This window comes from Pelodiscus sinensis, chromosome 6, assembly GCF_052426305.1.
Source record: "Pelodiscus sinensis isolate ZL-2025 chromosome 6, ASM5242630v1, whole genome shotgun sequence".
Lineage (NCBI taxonomy): Eukaryota > Metazoa > Chordata > Testudines > Trionychidae > Pelodiscus > Pelodiscus sinensis.
This window is the reverse complement of record NC_143057.1, coordinates 28,450,488-28,468,835: the sequence shown is the minus strand read 5'-3', so window position 1 is coordinate 28,468,835 and position 18,348 is coordinate 28,450,488. Positions and strand designations below refer to the sequence as shown.

Sequence of the window (18,348 nt, the reverse complement as noted above, 5' to 3'; positions counted from 1 at the left end):
TCCCAACCTTTTTGTTACTGGGGACTGGCAAACCCATTCACAAACTTTTGGATTTTATTCACATATTTACATATTAATTATATGAATGATGAATATGCAAATATAACACTACGGGTCTGCCAAAAGCCCAGCCCCCGGAGCCTCCAATGCCAGCCCTAACCCCTAGAGCCTGCCACCCCTCCACTACTTCCTAGCACCAGCCACTGACCCCGGATTCCCCTGCACCCAGCCTCCAGTGTCAGCCTCCCACCCTCAGCGCCTCCAGTGCCAGCCCTCCCATTCCAAATGCCTCTGTGCCAGCCCCCTGACCCTTAGAGCCCCCACCACCAGACCCCCCCAGTACCAGCCTCCTATTTCCAGAGCCCCACTGCACCCAACTCCCCCAGATCCTCCCCCAGTTCCAGCCCCTCCGTGCCAGCCCTGCCCCCATAGCCTCCCACTACTAGTTCAGCCTCCAGAGCCCCCCAGTACTAGCCCTGCCGCTCTCATCTAGCCCAGTGCTGCTGCCCTACCAGTTCAGAAGGCCGGGGCTGGGATACACTGCACAGCACCTTCCCTCCCGCTGCACCTGTTGGGAGAGGCGTGTCCTGCCCCACCTCTCAGCCAGGCAGGGACAGGGTCTCTTCCCAGCTGCAGAAGAGCACTTCCCTGTGCAGCGGTAGGGCTCCGCACGGCCCTCGTGCCACTCAAGGAAGTGCTCTTTCGCAGCCAGTAGGAGACCTTGCCTCTGCCTGGAGCTGGCCCCCTCAGAAGATCCCATCACTGTGCTGGCCTGGGAAAGTCAATTAACCTTTCTATATCTGTTTCCCTCTTACTGTATCTGTATTGTTCTTTCAATGGGAATAATAATACTTGCCCTCAAGGGATGGTTAATGTGTATAAAGCATTTTTGAAATTTTTGGATGAAAGGTTTACAAGACCAAAGTTTTAATTTTACAATTGTTTTAGTCCGATGAGACACTGAACATTGTGGATTCACTTCCATAAGCCGCTCATGCTTTGTACTCTAGCTTTACTTGAAAAGGGTGATGGGAACCAACAACTTCACCACATTGGCAGCCTTTGCTGTGACCGTTATGTAAGTTCAAGGTAATCCCATCATACGATAGTGAGTTGGTGAAATTCACTGACGACACATTAGAGAGTTGTTTTGTGAAAGCTATTGGTAAATTTAGAGCGAAGAAAGGAGTCAGTATGTCAACTCCATATACTCAGATTGTGGAATTCGCTTCAGTCAAGGTCACTGGGTAAAATAGTATGGGTGGATTTGAAAGTATTATGAACATCAATAACATTTCTTTTTTATATAAAATATGATGAATGTAAGCAGGAGAGAGCTATATGCCCAATATTACACCATTGGCAATGCACATGAATGGAATATTTCTCCATCTGACATATTGGTTATTTTCTGTTTCTAGCAGCAGGATACCAGACTTGATAGGCAAATTGTTTTATTCAGCAAGACAGAGGCTATGCGTTTCATTTCTCCCATCTCACAATACCTATGTTAAACACATAGGAACTTAGCATAGTGCACATATTTTAGTTTTATTGTTGTCTTGCACACTAATTATTTTTGAAGAATTATGAATTAGCAGATTCTCGATTTGGGAGTAGGGGTTGATTTGCAGAGCAGTGTCTGGGTTTTAGACTGAAAATGAATAATAATAATCAGCTACATATCAGAATCCCCACTATGGCACCCAACTCATTAACTCTTTGTATGTCCCTAAAGAAAGACAAAAATGTGACAAAAATGTCACAGCATATTGCAAGGTTTGCAATTCAGAAAAGTTTGTTCTTTTTCAGTCTGCCTCAGTTTGTGACATGTAAAATGCCAGTGTTTATGAAAATTAGCTAAGTTACAGTACTTTAGTTGACATTCTGTTCTGTTTTATTCATACAGAAATGTGTCTTCTGCAGACAGAGAATGAAGAAAATTTCCGGTGCCTGCATACAGTGTTCTTATGGGCGTTGTCCAGCGTCCTTCCATGTTACCTGTGCCCATGCTGCCGGGGTGCTGATGGAGCCTGATGACTGGCCTTATGTTGTCTACATCACATGTTTCAGACACAAAATCAATCAAAATGTGGTAAGGGTTTTCTTTTTCATATTCTCTTTCTCTTTAAAATAAAATATGGTGTGAATAGTCTTTCCTTTTTAAAATTGTAGTTAAGGTAGGAATTTACTTAGCTGACTCGGAAAGAGCAAAGAAAGAAGCTATAAATGGGTTATGTCTAAAGGATTGCTCCATCTATGGTCTTTTAATGTATAGCAGGGCATTGGATCGTCACAATTTCTCCTTACATCTGGGTCTGAAAGAACTGCTTATACTCAAACAATGGTTGGGCCTGCCATACTTTTCCTTTAGGACCATTACTATATGTCTGGATTCACCACCACAGTAAATCAGTAAAACACAGTAAATTTTTTTTAATTTTAAGAGTAGTACAAATACCTGCATTTATTACAAAAATCCAGTTTAAATATTATAAATATCCAGTATAAATGTTGTACATATATTATACTTCTTTAGCAGCCCGAATAAAATCTTGCAAATATCCTTCCAAAATTGCAGTACTGATTGACAATAGTTATGCAAAAATGAGAAAAAGTCCATATTCTTTGTTACAGTGCCAGAAGATCTCATCAGTTCTGAGAAAGAACCTTTAATGTTAGCTTTGATATATACTCCATTCACAATATTGTCACTAACTGTCTTGTAGATCTTATTGCATTTTGTTCCACTTTATTTCTGTCACTTCTAGTGAGAGATGATTAAGAGTCTGTATTTTTAAATTATATTTGAATTATTATTTAACATAGTTCATACAGAAGAAATACATAATAGAATCTAGGGATGGAAAACATTAATTTAATCCAGTATTTTTCAGCCTTTTCATGTTGATGACCCCTCATTCAAAGGCAATTTTTTTTACAACCTTTCCCCTTTATATTCATTATGAAAGTAAGAGTTCAAAATGTGTCATTGCTAGCAATAATACGTCCATATAATCTGTTTTGGGAAGTTGACTGAGAATACTTGACCTCACTGCAGAAGGGTGTGTAGAAGTGGAAGAGCAAGATTTGGTTTGCTTTAGATTGTAATAACATTTTCAGTACCACACAAACCCTCTGAGTGCTTTCCTTGACACTCTCGGGATTCATGATCCATTAGTTTAGTCCATCCCCAGTGTATACAAGACTGGCCTTGCAGAACACTTTCAGAACAGTTCTCCAGTGTCTCAACCAATGAGACTTCCATCATTTCCCGTGGGAGACTGTGTTCTGCAAACAAATAGAACTCTTTGTCAGGAAGATTTTTCTGTGGTCTAGTCTGAATACTCCTTTTATCAATTTCATTCTATTACTTCTATTTATAGCTCCTATACCATGCTTATCAATTCCTTTCGTTGAATGACATACAACTCTTTGAACAGCCAGTGTATTCCTATCACCATTCATCTTAGTACCGTAATTTCATAATTTTTCTATAACTGTTTTGTTATCATGGCCTTTTCCTATCATCAGTCCTTCACTTACAGTCTGTAGTCCCTGCAGAACATAGAACATTTCCCACTGCCTTCAAACTTTGCTGGTGTCTTGCTACGGTCTTAGCTTCTTCCCATGTCATTATGTTTACTTTCAGTTCTGCTTCTATTGTGCATTTTCTATGTTCGCTTTTGTCAGTCCTTCATATCTTGCACTGGACCTATTGTGTTATTTGGGTCTTTCCTCCATGTGTGTCCTAGCCATCACCATTTTTGTTCTGAAATTTCCTGTCATCTTAGTTTCTGTTTTGTCCTCCTCCAGAGTTCATTTGTATTTTTTTTTCTGTCCATCTGATATTGAGGATTTGTCTAAGGCAGCTGATTATGAAAACTTGTAGTTCAGATAGTAATACCTTAGCAAGTCTCAAAGCTTCAGTGTCATATAGTAAGACTGATTTTTACAATGGTGTTACATATTCAAACTTTATTTTGGAGAATAATATTTTTGTTTCTCCAAATCAGCTTTAGAGTCATGACAACATGTCTGGCTTTTGCTGTTTTGCCTTTAATATGATTGTCTCGCCCACTTGTTGTACTTACAGTATAGCCAAGATACGTGAAAATTGAAACTCTTCAGTACCAGAACCAGAAAGTGTTATTGGTGTTTCTTATTTTTTGTTGATTCTCATGGTTTTACTTTAGTTAGTATTGATTTTCAAGCCTAATAATTATGCATGGGCAGGGGGATATGAGAGAACCTTCTGTGTGAAAGTTTATTGTATCCTTCTTGATTTTTCTGTAATTTTTCTCATTACCCAATCCACTATCATTAAAAAGATCATGGGTGACTTAAGACGTCCTCGTCTGACACCAGTAGTATTCTCAATTGCAACTGAATGGCCCTCCAATTTTTGCACTGCCTGAGGTTTCTTTCCTTTGGCAGCTTCAGTTGATTGGTATTTTTATACTTATTTTTTTGAAGTCAGTCCTTGCTTCTCCTTAGTCAGTTTTTTTTCTGAATTCCATCTAATTTGTTTGAGCCTTGCTGGTACTGAGACATCCAGAGTAAACAGCCACTCTAACAAAGCACAGCACATTCTTATATGCGTTTCCCCCCCTCTCTAGATTGTAAGCCTGCCAGGGAAGGAATAATCTTCTGTGTTTGTACAGCACTCAACACAATAAACAAAATCAATCCAGCCTCTCCCAAAACTCAGAGCCAACAATATATCTTTCAAGAAGAAGTTTGGGTTGGTTGGCTTATTTTTTGTTGCCGGAACCAAAAACAACAGGGAAAGAAAGTCTATTCTTGAGTATCCTTTATAGAACCCAAATTCAGAAATGTTATGAGAGCCTTTTTTTGTATAATTTTAACATGATTTTGAGACAGAGTACATTGACGTTCATTTGTATATGCATTGATTAATACCCTACCTTTTGGGTAATTAATTTAATCAAATGTCCAAACTTTCAGAAGTTTGTTCAGCATTAATTTTCCTATTAGACCTTTGTCCTTTCTATTAGCTATCCTTTCATGTTGAGAATACATTACTTTTTGCCATTTGGAAAACAGCACGTCTTTGTTTGTAATTAACCTTTGTTGTTTGTCCATCACTGTAACTTACATTGTATTGTTTGAAAGCAAAATAATTAAACAATGAGATCTGAATTTTTAAATTAGTTTTTCAATTTTAAACAGAATAGAGCAAATCTGTACAGATATTCAACAAACCACACATATGGCAAGATGCCATTATCTCTGCTCATGGAGAAAATAAAACAATAATTAGCCACGGTTATCTTAATAAAGTTGCTGACTAAGGTCCCAAAATGCATTATAAGAATTATTTGTAATACCTAGGTCAAGGTTGAAAGAAAAAGAAGATTTTTTTTATGATTGGAGGACAGGGCGTGATTATTACTATTATCTAATGTAGTATTGTAATCTCTAACTTAGAGAGATTACTTGACAATAGCTTATTCACTCCTGTGTGTGGATGCTTATACATGCGTGCACATACACGCATACCCACATTACTGCATAATTTTAATATATACCTCTAGGCAGAGGTGAGGAACCTGGATCCAGGTCCCTGTTTAAATTGATTTGGTCCACAGCAAATCTTCTCACTTGGAATAAAGTGAGTGAGGTTTTGGGGGGGGGTTTGGTGATGTGTGTGATGTGTGTGGTGTTTTTTTCCTTTTCTTCCGTGTGGCCCTCAAAGGGACTAAAGAAAGGTTCCCCACCCCTGCCTAAAATGGAGGCATACAGTCTCCATCCACTGCAAATTATTTATCACTTTAATCAATGTAGTCTCTTCATAAACCTTTCTGACCTGGGGTCATTGTCTTTCTGAATTGTCATGGTTATTTCTTTCTAAATTACACTGTTAATATCAACTATTGGCAAATTTGGCTTGCATGTTATGCTAAATAGAGATGGAGAGGGTTGGTAGGGAAATACTATATAGTGTTTCAAATGTAATTTAATTTTATTGCATACTGAACTTTTAAATGTTGTACTGCATCTTTTTCTTTATTAGCCAAATTTTCAAAGATAAACTCTAATACTGGGCCTGTCAAAAACGTATGGATGCTCATTTAGGTGTGCAAGCAGATATTTCATCATTTAGATTGGGTAACTGCATACTTAAAGAGGGACACATGCAGACACCTGTTCTCTTTGTAGCAAAGTATATTTTGTGCACCGACTTAGTCGTTTCATATTTTTTCATAGAAGCAATGTATTTTACATATGCATATTTGAAAAGATCATTGCATAGGGAGTTCCCATCATTGCTGTGAAAGTTTAGATGTCTGAACAATTGACTTAGTAATCTTTTACATTATTCATGTGAGTATAAAAAGCAGAAAAGCCTCACCCGACTCATTTTTGTGGTTAAGATTCCTTTAGGAATTTAGATTAGAAAAAAGACCATTGCAACAATCATCCGGCAATATTTTTGATGGACATACTGATTTAATGGAAAATAATAGCTATTCCTCTTCAGACCTCAGAAATAAGTATGGTCTAAATAAAGATAACCAGCCTTTTTGGATTTCTTTAAAACAGTGGTCTCAGCCAGGGATTCATGTATCTCTGGAATAGGCAAGATGTCTTCCAGGGGGAACACAATTAATCTAGATCAGTGTTTCTCAACCTGTGTGTTGTGACTTTAGGGGAAGGGGGGAATTGTGGGATGTGTTTAGAGGAGTTGCAAGTGCAGGGCTGGCATTAGGGGTGGCAAGCAGGACAATTAACCAGGGCCCCATACCACAGGGAGCCCCACAAAGTTAAAGTTACATGCCTCAGCCTGGGTAGTTGGGCTTGGTCGTCAGCCCTATTACCTGGAACTCTGCCTTCAGATAAGGCTCATAAGTGAAAAACAGACTTAAGTATCACACTGAAATGTAAGTATGATATTTATATTCCAGTCAGTTTATTTTATAAATATATGGTATGGAAAGGTAAGCAAAGTTTCTTTAGCTCTACCAGTTTAATACTTTTAGGTCTTATTTTGAAAACAAGTAGTTTTTAAGTGAGGTGAAAATTGGGATATGCCAGACAAATCAGACTCCCAAACGGGATAAAATAATCTGGAATGATTGAGAATCACATACGGTATTTAAAAATGTTAAATGGGGAGAAAAACACACTAACTAGTCTGTCCATGCAGTTCTCCAAAGTTTCAGACAATAGAATCCTCCTAGCTCAGGAGAACTAGTTATTGTGAGTTTGATCTTCATATTATGTCTAACTGAAGATCCCATTGAATCAATGAATGTTAAATGGGCTTGAAATGTAGAATCAGTCCCTAAAAATGTAAAATTTGGATGGGCAATTAAGTATACATCTATGGAAGTGAAAAATATACTAATGTTTATGTTGTATAAACCTTCTGTGGAGGTGCAAGAAGAAAAGAAAGGGGATAAGGAACCTCGTACTTTGGTCTCCTTCATAAGCCATAGTTGCAATCTTGGCATTTGGGGTACATGATTTGTACTAGCCTTCCTCATGATAAATTAGGTATACCGCTATGGCCTCCCTCCCACGATGCCTGGTAATTTGGCCCTGTAGTGGGCGGGAGGAGCATGTTGTATAGTCTGCAAGCATGGTTTCTGCCCTGCTTTTCCTCAGGAGGCTTGTAGTGGTTTATAGGTTCTTTTCCTGGTAGACTGTGTTTCTTTGGACCTGAGGGAATGTTGATTCTTGAATTTATCGTAAAGTTGGAAGAAAGTGGGACCGAGAGGATCCACTCCAGATTTGTGTGTGTGTGTGTGTGTGTGTGTGTGTGTGTGTGTGTGTGTGTGTGTGTGTAAACAAATGCAGTCATGAGAGAAATACAGAAATTTCATCTACCATCATATGTATGTGGTTGACTTTTATGTATATAAATATACAAACTTACAATGCTGTGTATAAGCTAAGATTCCATTGTACTATAACATATCTAGTTCAAAACCATAAAAGCAAAGAAATGAAAAGCCTCTAAATATAGAAATACTCCTTCACTTAGAGACATACGTACACTTCACTACTAGAACAACCACCAGACACCTTGGATGACATAATATACCTTTATTGCCCATATAAAGATGCCAGTAGAGCTAAGCAGAAGTTTTTCATTCAAGTTTTTTATGGTAAATGGTTTTTTTCTCGAAATGGAAATGTCTGTGGTAAATGTTGATTTTCACAAATTGGGGGAGTGGTAAATTGAAAAACTGAGTTTGATGTTGAAAACAATAGAAATTTAAAAATTGAATCCAGACGAGTAACAATTTTCAGTAAATCCAAAAGATGTTACCTGACTGACTGAAATGTTTCAGTTTTTGATTACTAAATACTTCTGGTTTTCAGTTAACAAAACTCATAACATTTTGTTTTTCAGTGTTTAGATGAAAATTTTTAAAAAAATTATAGAAAAACTTTGGGAGAATGATTTTTCGTTTGTCAAAAAATGTTGTAGGGGAAAAACATTTTCCTACGAGCTAGTCCTCCTCATCCAAATTCCCCTCCACCAGAAGCAGACCAGACTTCCTGCTGTTTTGAAAAATCACACTTGATCCTGCACTGGCTGATCATCTTCATGAAAAACAGGATTTGCAACATTAGCATCTGTTGCTGTCATCAAAACCAGGCACTCCTGAGCTGGCTGGACACTTTCATGAAGTATAGGATGCTCAGAACAGTAGCCGGTCATATGTTGAAGATACTGTTCTTGAAACAGTCTCAAAGAGCTCTTAGTCTTCGACAAACCAGCAGCTACTTAATTGTCTTAAGTTTTGTTCACCATAAGCTAAGTGCCACACTTAAGGAATCATTTAAGATGAAGAATGGTAGTATTTTTTAATTACTTTTTATTTGTTTTTGTAACTATCACATAACGCCAGAGAGCCCACCAAACTCGCTTTGTCTCTTAGGGTTTCAGCTAGGGCAGCCCAAAAAAATCCGGAGATTGATGGTGAGTTTTTTGAGTGAGGCATGCTGTTAGAACTTTAAAACTAATTAATTTTTTTCAAACTCCCCAGAAAATTCAGGTTTTACTCTTGACTGTGCTAAACTTTACAGCACATACACTTTATTTTTTCTCTATAATGAACAAGTTGAACTTCTGCTTTAAGTGAAAACAGAATATAAATTTAGCAACAGTTCCACCATAATGACGGTCCAGATCGTCTGTTCTGTCTCCCGTGATGCTCCTGCAGTACAAACCTAATGGAGAGTTGCAGTAACAGGAGAGCTGGAGCGTCCTGTTCAACAGCTTTCACATTAGGACTGTAGTTCTAGGGGTAAAATTGACAGGGTGAAATAAACCAAATAAGTCTTAGATCATTCATGATCCTCCATTATTAATATGACCTTGAACTTTTTAGAGCAAATGTTTTCCGGCTAGTTTTCAAGTTGTCCTGCAGTGACTTAAGGGGGTGTCGGTACCATCTTCAGAGTAGCCTGCTAGGAAACAGAGAATAAATCCCAAATATTGTGAGTTCTGTACTTAGATTTCACCAGCCAATCATCAAGTGTAAACACATCAGGCTCTGTAACAGCGTTGACAAGAAATTACAGTCATTCTTCCTGGATGCTCCGTCTGTCTTGGCACCCATGTAAGCCCATCTTACACTGAAGATCATAGGGATATTTAGAATAGTAATAGAAATGCAGCCGTGTTAGTCTGGTGTAACTGAAGCAAAATACAGGACTATGTAGCACTTTAAAGACTAACAAGATGGTTTATTAGATGATGAGTTGTCGTGGGCCAGACCCACTTCCTCAGATGAAGTAGTGGAAGAAAAAAATAGGGATATTTAGATTACTCTCAGTTGCAAAGAACCAGTCACTTAGCCCAGATCAATTGATTGTAGATCTCACAACAAAGACAATGCTTGTAGCCAATCCTACAAAGATATTTTTACCTAGGAAAATGAAAGAATTGAGTTATTTACAAGGTTAAAGTAGGTAAATATGTCTACATGCAAATGAGTTTCAATAAGCTTCTAAAAGTATAAGCAAGCTATATAGGTCTTTTAGGGTACGTCTAAACTACATGCCTCCATCAACGGAGGCATGTAGATTTGTGTATTCGAAAAAGGGAAATGAAGCCGCGATTTAAATAATCGCGGCTTCATTTAAATTTACATGGCTGCCGCACTGAGCCGACAAACAGCTGACCAGCTGTTTGTCGGCTCCGGGCGCTAGTCTGGACGCTCCCCTGTCGAAATGAAAGGCTTTTATCGACATCCCCTGTAAACCTCATCCCAGGTCGGCACGGCGCGTCCAGACTAGCGCGCGGACCCGACAAACAGCTAATCAGCTGTTTGTCAGCTCAGCGCGGCAGCCATGTAAATTTAAATGAAGCCGCGATTATTTAAATCGTGGCTTCATTTCCCTTTGCCTGTCTGTCTAATCTACATGCCTCCATCGACGGAGGCATGTAGTCTAGACACACCCTTAGGGCTAACACAAACTAAGCACTGGCGATCTTTTGCTTCTGTTTAGTGTTCTTGCCCCTCAGAGTCCATGCAACATAAAGATACAGATCTTCCTTGTTAGAGCTTTTTATTCTTTCCCCAGATGACTCAGATTGATTCCAGCTATATGTTTCAGTTCCCAAGTGAGGCATGGGGTTCTTGGCATAAAATGGCATTTGTTTTGCCAGTGTTACACCAATGTCACAAATAAAGGGCAAGAACTTCTACCATAATGAATCCCATTTGTAAGTTAACAGAATCATGTATTTTGCATTTGTTTTAGTTTTCTCTGTTTCTACTGCTTTCTTAGTTCATCCTTGGCTTGGGTTATGTTGAAGAAAAAACACACTTGCTGAACCACAGTTTTAACAATAACCTGAAAGATACCATGGCTGTTGCTTTAATCTGATAAAGCCCCTTGCATAACAACTGTCCTTTCTGATCAAAAATGACATTCTTAACATCAATAAGTTCTTAGGCTTTTCTGACAGGAAATGTTTTCTGGGACAGGCAATCAATTACACAGTGTGCTTGTCAATATATTTTTCTGCAAAATAAATCAAAAATCCTACCAAAATAGCATATTGGAAAACCAAACTCCTACCCCTTGAGCCAGGATGCATTTGGGTTTTTGATGGTTTGAGGGGTTTTTATTTTTCCTCATATATTTGGTTTTCTGCCTGGAGTGGGGGGGATTGAGTTGTGGAGTTTATTTTGTGAATATTTTACCACTACACCAATGTGAATATTCTTAATAACAAAGCAATCTTGTTTCTTGTTTATGTAGCCCCATCTTCATACTTGTAAGATATTTTATACTTGTATTAGGTTTACTTCCTGTTGGATTTATATATCCGCCAGAAACTTCTGCTTCACTCACATAGATAATTCAATTAGGACTTCCTATTTCTGAAGATATTTCAATAAATGGGGGATGAAATTTTTTAAGAGACAAACACCTGGATTTTTATATAGTCAAGATTTGGCATAACAATGATATCTGATGCTTCAGGGGTTAGCTGCGTTAGTCTGTTACAGAAAAAAACAACAAATGGTCTGGTAGCACTTTATAGACTAACAAAACATGTAGATGGTATCATGAGCTTTCGTGGGCATAGCCCACTTCTTCAGATGACCCGAGTTATGAGTTTGGGATATGAAAACTTGTAATAAATAGGAGAGAGGAAGGGAAGGGAGGAGAAAAAGAAAAAAGGAAGAGAGATATGATACAGAGCATAATTAAGTATCTGGAGAATGGGTACTTAAACCTAAGCAGATAAAAATCAAAGTCAATAGATAGATTGCTAAGAGAGGAAGGGATACCACTCAGAGAGCTGTTAGCATCTTCAGTGGTTATTAAATAGGTAGTGTCCTAGCCAGCCCATATCATGATTGAATCCATTAACATGTGAATTGAATTTGTGGATGAACTGGCATTCCAACCCTTCCCTGTGAATCTGGCTTGTGGAGCTGGCTTGTGACAAGACAGCCACCTGCAGGTGGCTAAACTGTGGTTAGGCAAGCACAAATGTTCACCAACAGGCTTATGTGTGATCCCTTTACATCAGTGGTCCCTAACCTTTTTGGGCTGCCAGGGGCGGGACTGCTCACAAGCTGGGCACCCGGGGACAGGGCCATACATGCGCCCAGGGGCAGGGCCACGCACATGCCCAGGGCGGACCCACCCATACTCTGTGCGCCCAGTGCCGGCACCACCCATGTGCCGCACTCCTGGGGTTGGCGCCGCTCCTGAGCTGTGTGCCCAGGAGCGGGGCCGCCCATGCGCCACACACCCAGGAGCCGGCACCGCCCATGTGCCACGTGCCCACGGCTGGTGCCACTCCTGTGCCACGCGCCTAGGGGTGGGGAAGCCCATATGCCCAGGACCAGCACAGCCCATGTGCTGCGCACCCGGGGGCGGGGCCACCCATGTGCTGCACGCCTAGGGCCGTCACAGCCTTTGCGCCACGCACCTAGGGGTGGGGCCACATAAATGCTCATGTGCTGCGCGCCCGGGGCCGGCGCCACCCATATGCTGCGTGCCCAGAGGCTGGCACAGTCCATGCGCAGTGTACCCGGGGGCGGGGCCGGCCCCGATAACTCGGCAGGCGCACAGAAATGGCCCGGCGGGCATCATGGCGCCTGCAGGCACCGCATTGGGGACCACTGCTTTACACATATCCAATTTGTGTCCATTGATTCTTTCCCGCAGAGACCATCTAGTTTGTCCAATATATATACTAGTGGGGCACTGTTGACATTTGATGGCATAGATCAAATTACTAGATGTGCAGTCAAATAACCCTTTGATTTTGTGGCTTATGTTGTTAGCTCCAGTGATGAATTTGTCAGTGTAGATATGTGGGCAGAGTTGGCATCTTTTTTGGTTGCAGGGCTGTGTTCCTGGAGGCTTATGATGTGGTTGTGTGGCATGGTTATCAGAAAGTATATGTTTCAGGTTAGGGGATTGTCTGAAAGCAAGAATAGGTTTTTCTCCTAAGGCCTCTGAGAGTGAGAGATCATTTTCCAAGATGGGTTATAGATTGTGTATAATGCGTTGGAGGGGTCTGAGTTGTGGACTATAGGTAACAACAAGAGGAGTTCTGTTATTTTCTCTTTTGGGTCTGTCTTGAAGTAGTTCATTTCTGGGGGGGTTTTTTTTTTGGCTCTGTCAATTTGTTTTTTCACTTCCCCACGTGGCTATTTCAGTTTTAGGGATGCTCTGTAAAGATCCTGTAGGTGATTGTCTCTGTCTGTGGGGTTGGAACAAATCCGGTTGTATTGTAGGGCTTGGCTGTATACAATCGACTGAAAAATGTGTCTGGGGTGGAAGCTGGAAGCATCAAGGTAAGTGTAGTGGTCGGTAGGTTTCTGATATAGGGTGGTGGAAATGTGTCCATTATTTAACTGTACTGCAGTGCCCAGGAAGTGGATTTCCCTTGCGGACTGGTCCAAGCTGAGGTTGATAGTAGGGTGGAAGTTGTTGAAAACCTTGTGGAATTCTTCAAGAGTGTCTTTTCTGTGGGTCCATATGATGAAGATGTCATTGATGTAGCGTAAGTAAAGTAGGATATTAGGGGGCGAGAGCTGAGGAAACATTGTTCAAGGTCAGCCATAAAGATGATATCTGATGTTAACCAGTAGAGGGACCTATGTGATGGTAACTTGTAGTACCAAATTAGTTCTTGGTTCATTTCTCAAGGCTGTGTTTAGGCTTAATGATATTGTTAAATATTATAGTAATGATGACTGTTTAAACAGCTATCAAATAGTATATAATTATAAAAGAAATATTATTTCCAGGTAATCTTGAAAATGCTGTAGAAATATGATTGGGTGTAACTTTATGAGAAGGCCTCAGTCTGATCCTTTGTTTTCATCGACACAGTTGTACTCAGAGAAATTGCCTGCAAACACATAACTAGGACATTAGCACTGAGAGACTTCAGATGCATAGAGCTCATTTATATTTGTTTGCCTTCAATTTTTAGACATAAAAAAATTTGAGAAATATTATTTCTGTAACGTGGTGCAAGAAATTGGTAATGTGTCAAATTGCAAAGCAAAAGAAATATTTCAAAATTTGGCCCATGTTTGTTTTTAAAAAGTCTGTGGGAATTACTTTAAAATAAAATGTAAAAATTTAATAAAAACTGGGCACTGATCATAACTAATTTCTGATAAGCATGCTGACAACTTTATAGTCATATTAGTTTGGAGACTTTCACAGGTACTTTCTTTCAAGATTATTGCATTTATTGAAGAACTTTACTGCTTCAAAGGTTACAGATAGTTGAAAAAGTTGCAGGAATTTGGGTACTTAACTTAGCATAAGCTGTACCATATTTCAAGATGCTTAAGTAAATATTTCTGATTCAAAACATTTCACTAACACAGATATGCTATATGAATCATGCAGTGCTTTTTAGCATCTCCTGTTGTCAGAAAAGTTCAGAGGCCCTGCAGTTGCCAGAGAGACAGTACATTTTACCACACTAACATAGCAACCAATATGAAATGATTTACAGCCAGTGTACTGCCATAGGATGTCGTCTTATGATGAGAAAGTCTCAAATTTACTTCTCCAGATGGTGGAGCTCACTGTGCAAGTGGGAGGCACACTGGGATGCATTAGTTGGGAAGTGGTGTGCACAATTTTCTGCATCATGTACAACTGAAACCATTTGCTGTGTTATGGGTTTGGTTTTTTTTTTAAATAGGAGTATAACGCCCTTAGTTGAGGTAGAATCTTTACATAATTTGACCTTTGAATACACCCCAGCTACGCTTCTAAAGGTCATAGCTATTTTTGCAGAAATTAGAGCGTAACCATGAAAATAAACGATTATGACTGACCTACTTCATAACACCATCTGCAGTTTTAAAGTGTGTGTTCTGCATGATACTTTCTGAGTTACTGAAGCATCCTGTTGTATGACTGTTGACCACTCTTAAAAAATGAGGTATCTGTTGATGTCATTCATCCCAGTGAGCAAAATATTAAGTACAAAATTATGAAAATCCAAACATAAACCCAACGGTTAAGAAGTGCCTTTCAGTAAAATTCTACTGGAAAAGCTTTGCTGACCATGTCTGATGGCTGCCAGTGCTGAAGATAAGAAGGCTTTCACATAGTGGTAAATAAAATTTCTGAATGGTCCCAAAATTGTTATGCTTAAATTATTCTCCTTTTGTGAACTTGTGTGGCTATAATTCTTTGGCTAATAAAATGAAAATTTGTATGTCACATAATATTTGATTATTGTAGTAAGGAAATATTTTGCATTTCAAGATTTCTTGGTAAGCTGAGAGCCATGATTAGCACTGTTTTATCAAGTGACGATGTAGTTCTGATAAACTAGGTGGTGAGTATATTTTATTACAGTTTGTTAAATTCTTGTTTTCAAGAGAACCAAAGCATGTGAGAAGGCCGTCACTGTTGGGCAGACTGTCATCACGAAACATAGGAACACACGATATTATAGTTGCAGAGTGATAGGAGTGACAACTCAAGTCTTCTATGAAGTCATGTTTGATGATGGTTCCTTCAGTCGGGACACATTCCCTGAAGATATTGTAGTAAGTATTTTCTAAGATATTTGTTCTTTTTGTTCTTTTTTAATAAATAAGAGTATATTCCATAGCTAAAAGAACTAAATCCTTGGGAATATCTCTTTTCACCTTTAAAGGAGATAACTGACTTAATATTCAATTCATGTTTGTTATTTATACTGCACTGAAATATTATTTTCTAATGGGCCTCCCAACCTTGGTTGTTCTAATTAGTATCCACCATTTGACCAAATTATTCAAAACTAATCTTCCAAAGTCTTTTAATTAAATAAGAAATGTGTGTTTAATAAACAATATAAGAATGGGAATTCCACATATTCTGATCTGTCTCTGAGAGATAACACAATGACATTCCTTGCTGAATTGAAAAATCCTATTGTCCAGTTTGTAATGGGAAGAATGGCTCTCAGGAATCTGTTCTGACAATTTATTTACATCTTTTGATGTTTAGCTTGCAAGATTACATTATTAATGATAAAAATGAACAGGGAAAAAGACTATGTAGTTTAATCCTAAAAACAATGCAGATTTTCATTTCACCGTTACACATAAACCTCCATTTTTTCAGGAATGTTACTGAACATATGCTGTACTTATTTGGGGAACAGATACATTTTCCTTAGACATTGTGGATTAGATTCTCCACTGTCTTGCACTTTGTGTCATCATTTACAAAAATGCAGAGTTGGGTGCAAACTATTAGCATTCTGATTTGGCACCATTTTATAACCATTTCACAGTTTTCAGCCCTGATCCTTGGCTTTAGGCAAGCTGCTTTTGTCCTCTCGGATTCTGAGACTTCTGTGTGCTGTGCTGATTTGTTGGTATAACTGTTGTAACTTGCATCTGTTGCCAACGACCTGCTCGGAGTTGTTAGAGCAGCTGCAGATTGCCAGGGTGCACATTCCTTTTGCCTTTGCTTTGTTCTGTGTTGGCTGCAGGGAGGTCGCCTAGTGCAAGGCTCAGTAGCGTAAGAGTTAGACTGTTGTGGTTCAAGAAGCTAGACTCCCCAGAATACTCAGCCTTCTTGTCCTGTAGAAAAAAAGGTTTGAGAGCTTTAATGTTTTCCTCAGACCCACTTGCCTCTGACAATATTTGACAGATATCTCTACTTCCAGTGAAAATAATAATGTTTTTCTTGGCAACTGCTTAGTTATTGAAAAGTCGAATGTGTTTTGGAAATCATACATTTAAAGGGATACATTTTCAAAGCAGTGAGTGGGGACTTAGCTTTTTACCTCCCACTGGTGTTAATGGAAGTCGTGTAGCTAAATCCCCATTACATCGCTTGAAAATTTACCCCTTAATTTGAAATATCCTCAAAGGCTCCAGGAATGATCAAGAGCCTTTTGATTAAGGATCATCAAGATACTAAGCAAATGTGGCTGTATTGTTATCACAAACACCTCTTTTGTGTGCACCTGCATCAATACTATGCTATTGGAGAGACGAGAAACTGCTTACCTCCCTACTGGGATAGCTTCTTCTGAAACTAAGAAAGAATGTAATCAGGTTTGGATGTGCCTCAGTGCTTCTAAGATACTGGATGAACAACATATAATTGTTTGATGGAAATACCAAACGAATTTCACTTTCCTCAGAGAAATCTTGTTGTGTTTTCATTAGATAATGTACCTTTAGCAGTAATTGAGAGGAAAGAATATTTTTTTCTTCTGCCTGGCCTAAAACTTGCTAATCCACCCAATGTGCATATCAGATGTTAATGCCTCTGGGAGGACTTATTCATCAAATGTGGTGTGAAAGCAATCTTAGTGCCTATTGAAGAACTTATTTTTCTAATCTCTCTTGACTTTTCAACTAGCTCACAGAGCCCTGGTCTACACTAGGCTGTTATTTGAAATAACCCCCTTTAGGTTGAATTTCTACACTTGGGTGTTATTTTGAAATAACGGGCCACTGATTTTGAAATGTGTAGTCCTGTTTTCCTCGGGAAATAATGCTGATTTTGAAATAGTTAATTTGAAATCCCATTAGTGTGGACATTCCGGTGCTGCTATTTCGAAGTAGCTACTCCCCAGAGTAATTCAAACTAATTACTCCGCAGTTCATCCTGGGACTCTAAGTTGAGGTAGCATGTCCACATTAATGGAACCTGCCTTGGACTAATTTTGAGGTTTCCTCCTTAGTCGAATTTAGTTATTTTGAAATAATTTCCTAGTGTGGATATGCCCAAAGATGTCCTTTCTGCTTTAGTATTATGTGTTGAGTCCAGAGTACAATTTCAGCTCAACTCACAATTGTGTTTATGCAAGACAGGCCACCACTTCAATGTCTGGACACTGTATTTTATTTGTAAGGAGGAAAATGGGGAACCTCATCTCTAAAACTCTCTCTTCTCTAGCGTTAGGTATTCAGCATTTGCCACTGCAGGGCATACATTGTTCCTAAACCTTTATATATTTTTCTTTACTTTGTATTAACATTTGCTAAATGTGTTAGAACATGCTTTTTACTTCAGGCTGCGAATTTAGGACCTCTTTATGGTTTCAGCCTAGTAAGACTGTCACAAACAAATGACTCTTCAGTAAGACTGTTTAATTAAATTGCAAATTAGTAAGCCTTAGTGCATTGGCTAACCTATGGGCTCGGTGTTACCCTCTCCTGTGCTGGTGGGCAAAAGATGTAGGTCCAACTTTTTATCTCATGCACTCAGCAGATGAGGCCTCCCCATGGCTAAGTGAAGAATGATAGAAAACAGCTGGCGAATTGTACTGTCTACACCGTATCCCAAAGAAGATGAGATCTGCAGGGTAAATGGGCTGTTTAGGCCCCTCTACCACAAAAATGCAGC

General features: G+C 39.2%; 1 protein-coding gene across 4 annotated transcripts in view; it reads left to right on the top strand.

The window, feature by feature from the left end:
- Positions 1-18,348, top strand: part of KDM4C (lysine demethylase 4C) — a 397,703-nt gene that overhangs the window by 339,420 nt on the left and 39,935 nt on the right. For all 4 annotated transcript variants that reach the window (XM_075931603.2, XM_075931602.2, XM_075931604.2 and 1 more), the window contains 2 exons: positions 1,910-2,095; positions 15,372-15,542. In XM_075931603.2, coding sequence (XP_075787718.2) covers positions 1,910-2,095; positions 15,372-15,542 — 357 coding nt within the window. The remainder of the gene's footprint in view (positions 1-1,909; positions 2,096-15,371; positions 15,543-18,348) is intronic.